This window comes from Parus major, unplaced genomic scaffold, assembly GCF_001522545.3.
Source record: "Parus major isolate Abel unplaced genomic scaffold, Parus_major1.1 Scaffold220, whole genome shotgun sequence".
Taxonomy (NCBI): domain Eukaryota; kingdom Metazoa; phylum Chordata; class Aves; order Passeriformes; family Paridae; genus Parus; species Parus major.
The window spans coordinates 510,825-514,587 of record NW_015379263.1 but is presented as its reverse complement, the minus strand read 5'-3'; the positions used below and the strand labels follow the sequence as shown (position 1 = coordinate 514,587).

At 54.6% G+C, this 3,763-nt stretch overlaps 1 protein-coding gene and 1 non-coding gene across 5 annotated transcripts in view; both read right to left on the bottom strand.

The window, feature by feature from the left end:
- KANSL2 (KAT8 regulatory NSL complex subunit 2) overlaps nucleotides 1–3,763 on the bottom strand; it is a 15,961-nt gene that overhangs the window by 5,980 nt on the left and 6,218 nt on the right. For all 4 annotated transcript variants that reach the window (XM_015615693.3, XM_015615691.3, XM_015615692.3 and 1 more), the window contains 3 exons: nucleotides 3,176–3,339; nucleotides 1,586–1,752; nucleotides 664–760 (listed from right to left, as the gene is read on the bottom strand). In XM_015615693.3, the coding sequence (XP_015471179.1) occupies nucleotides 664–760; nucleotides 1,586–1,752; nucleotides 3,176–3,339 (428 nt within the window). The remainder of the gene's footprint in view (nucleotides 1–663; nucleotides 761–1,585; nucleotides 1,753–3,175; nucleotides 3,340–3,763) is intronic.
- LOC117243760 lies at nucleotides 461–588 on the bottom strand. Its single transcript, XR_004495644.1, has one exon. It is a non-coding gene; the product is annotated as a small nucleolar RNA SNORA2/SNORA34 family (small nucleolar RNA).

The following is a 3,763-nucleotide window of genomic DNA, read 5'->3' as shown; positions in this document are numbered from 1 at the left end:
GCTGAGGATGATTTGGGAGGTGGAACAGCTCAAGGCTTTTCACACACACACACATGAGAACCTTTTGAAGGGTCACAGAGACAGAGCTGGCCCACAGCAGCTCCAAAAGGGCTCAGAACTTCCCCTCCAGATCCTCCAAAAATCCCCAAGGCCGTGCTCCGGTGTACATGTCCTCAGGTGGGGACCAGGCTCTGCTCCCAGGGAACAAGGGACAGGACAAGAGGGAAGAGCTTCAAGCTTTGTCAGGGGAGGTTCAGGAATTTCTGAACTCATCAGGAGGAATTTCTTCCATGGAAAGGGTGGTCAGACACTGGAAGGGCAGCTCAGGGAGGTGGTGGAATCCCCATCCCTGGAGGGAATCCATGCACATCCCTCACAGGTTTCTCTGCTCCCAGGTGAAATGCTCACCCTGTTTGGATGCTGTGGACACAGCAGGACCACCCCTGGGACCAGCCCAGCCCTTTGTTGCTCCCACACGAATTGGCAGTTCCACGGGACGGGAGCACCAACAGACAGGGAGACGTTTCCTCTGGGCTCCTGCTTGAAACCAACGGCTACAGCAAACCGACGGCCTTGATTCAGGGCCAGGGAGGGGAAAAGAGGCACAGCCACGGGGCAAAGTGCTGGCAAACACTGAGGAGGAGTGCCAGGATGAAAGGATACGTGTGAGGCAGTGCCGGGTCATCGGGAGGGACGGGTTGGAGCATCGCACATCATCAACAAAGGCCAAGCAGCGCTGGCTGGAGCGGGTGGTGTGTGCCTGAAATCATGGAATGGTTTGGGGTAAGAGAGACTGCAAAGCTCCTTTAGCTCCTGCTCCCATGGGCAGGGACACCTTCCACTAGCCCAGGTTGCTCACAAGCCCCATCCAGCCTTGGACCTTGGGCACTTCCAGGGCTGGGGTGGCCACAGCTGCTCTGGGCACCCTGTGCCAGGGCCTGCCCACCCTCACACGGGGGAATTTGTTCCCAATATCCCACCTAAATCTCTCATCTCTTAGTTTAAAACCATTCCCTCTTGTCCTGTCACTGCCTGCTTATTTAGAACTCCCTCTCACTCTTTTTATAAAATTCAGTGGAATGGACTGAGACCCAGGAGCTCCCACAGACCAAAGAGCTCCCAAAAACCTGAGAGCCTTGACAAACCCACAAGCTTTCACAACCCAGGAGCTCCTAAAGACCCAGGAGCTCCCAAAAAATCCTCAAGTTTCCAAACACCCTGAGCTCCCTTTCCTCCAGGCTGAGCCGCCCAGCTCCCTCATCTCCTCAGGATGAGTTTCCTGTGCTCCAGTCCCTTCCCCTTCTCCATTCCCTTCTCTGGACTCAACCCTCAATGTCTTTCTTGCTGCGAGGAGCCCAATCCTGACCCCAGCATCCAAGGTGTGGTCACCAAGAGCTCCCACAGAGCCAAGAGCTCCTGCAGACACACAAGCTATCACCACAGATCCAGGAGCTCCCCTAAACCCAAGAGCTCCCACGAGTCTCAACAAACGCAGGAGGGTGTCAGCCAGGGCTGTCCCTGCAGGAAGAGGGTTCCATCTGCCAGGGGAAGACACAAGAGACCCATCCAGGATGTCCCCACGGACCTGCTGGGCCGCACCATCGGTGGCCAGGACCCTTCTCTCGCGGAGCTGCCGGTGCAGCAGAGCCTCCACCCCGTAGCGCTGCCGGTAACGCCGCAGGCACTTGAGCCGCTTCAGATTCTCCCTCTCCTTGGCCATCAGCCCCTCTGGCCCTGTCAGGAGGCTGCTTCCTGCAGGAATAAAGGAAGAGTCAAGAATCTCCACCCACCTGCACGGTTTTTTTGGCATCAAGGGGCCAGATCAGCCATCAAGGGCTCTGAGGGCTCCATCCACTGGACCAACAGAACAGCAGCTTTGGCAGTGCAGGTTCCATCCCAAAATTGATCCTGACCTCTTCACACGCACCAGGAACACTTGGGCCCACAGAGTATTTTTAAAACCTCCTTTAAAAATAATTCAGCCACTCCCGTCCATTGTGATTTCAGCAGCAGAATAGAAACTTGTCAAATTCCAGGTCACTCCTGTGCGAGTTCTGGAAGCTTCCCGCCAGCATTCCTGGTGTAATTACAGGGCAATGCTCAGGATCTGCTTTTCTCTGACTCGTTTGCTAAAAAGAGTTCTGCAAAATTGGTATGTACGAAACTCCTGGTTATTTTTACTCGAGCCTGAGCTGAATTATGGCGTTTTCCAGGATGAGCTATTAAAGGATGATGCTGGAAAAAAAAAAAGAGTCCTTTGCTCTGCAATACTTGGGATCAGTTACACAACTCGGTTTTGCCTCTGTTGAACTGGGAATTCCTGATTCCAAGAGCATATTCTGCACAGGGAGAATGCCAGCAGAGGCAGAGGGAAAGCTGCATCCCTGCTAAGGAGGAATAAACCAGTACAGCAGCACTGGTGTTACTGGAATCAACTCCTGTCCACACACCAAGGGCCTTAAGGATGAATATTTTTTTTGTTCGTAAAAGCAAAAAAACAGGAAATCCCAGTACAAAATAAGCACTTTTGTCTCAGAATTAACATTATAGCTCATTTCCTGCCAACACTGCAAGCTCTGAAGAGCAAAAGAAATGCACTGGAACTTCAGTGATACGGATCTCTGGGCACAGGACCAGCACAGAATCATGGAATCACTCTGGAAGAGCTCTCCAGGATCAGAGTCCAACCTGTGACTGATCCTACCTTGTCAACCAGAGCACTGGGTGCAATGTCCAGCTGTTCCTTGAACACCTCCAGGGACGGGGATTCCAGCACGTCCCTGGGCAGTTCCAATGCCTGACAACCTTTTCCATAGAGAAACATCCAACCCAAACCTCCCCTGGCACAGTTTGAGGCCATTCCCTCTTGTCTCACTGTCTGTGGGAGCAGGTCCTGATCCCCACCTGGCTGCACCCTCCCGTCAGGGAGTCACAGAGAGTGAGATGGTCCCACCTGAGATCCCTTTTCTCCATGCTCAGCCCCTCCCCAGCTCCCTCAGCTCTCCAGAACCTTCTCCTTGTGCACCAGCCACTTCCCCAGCCCCTCAATCAAACACCTCCTGTGAGTGTGGAACCCTCCCCTTACCCTGCTCTGAAATCTGCCTCTAGAAAGGCCCAAACCCCCCCATTTTAGCAGATTTCTGTGCACACCCTCGGGCAGGAGGTCTGAGCTCACCGATGGCCTCATGCTCTCCCTTCCTGCTGTGCAGGAACCGGCGCTTCTTCTCCTTCAGCAGGTGCTGGAGCCGCTTGAACTGGTCGATGTAGAGGGACTGGAGCCGGATCAGCTTCTCCCGCATGATCAGAGCCACCTCCTCAGCCGTGTACACACCAGCGTGCCTGCAAAACCCACACAACAGGGGCTGTTTGGGAGGGACCCTCACAACTGAACCCCCCAAAGGGTGTGGGGGCCCCTCAGGGCTGATCCCTGAAGGGATCCCGTGGAGCTTTTGCCACTGAAGAGCCTGGGGGTCTCTCAGGAATGAACCCCCAAAGGGTGTGGAGGTCTCTCAAGGCTGAACCCCTGAAGGCGTGGAGAGCCCTCAGGGTTTATCCCCCTCAGGATGTGGGGATCTCTTGGGGTTTTTCCCCTCAGAGTGTGGGGATCCCTCCGGGTTTATCCCCCTCAAGATGTGGGGATCCCTCGGGGTTTTTCCCCTCAGGATGTGGGGATCTCTCAGGGTTTATCCCCCTCAGGATGTGGGGATCCCTCAGGGTTTATCCCCCTCAGGATGTGGGGATCCCTCGGGGTTTTTCCCCTCAG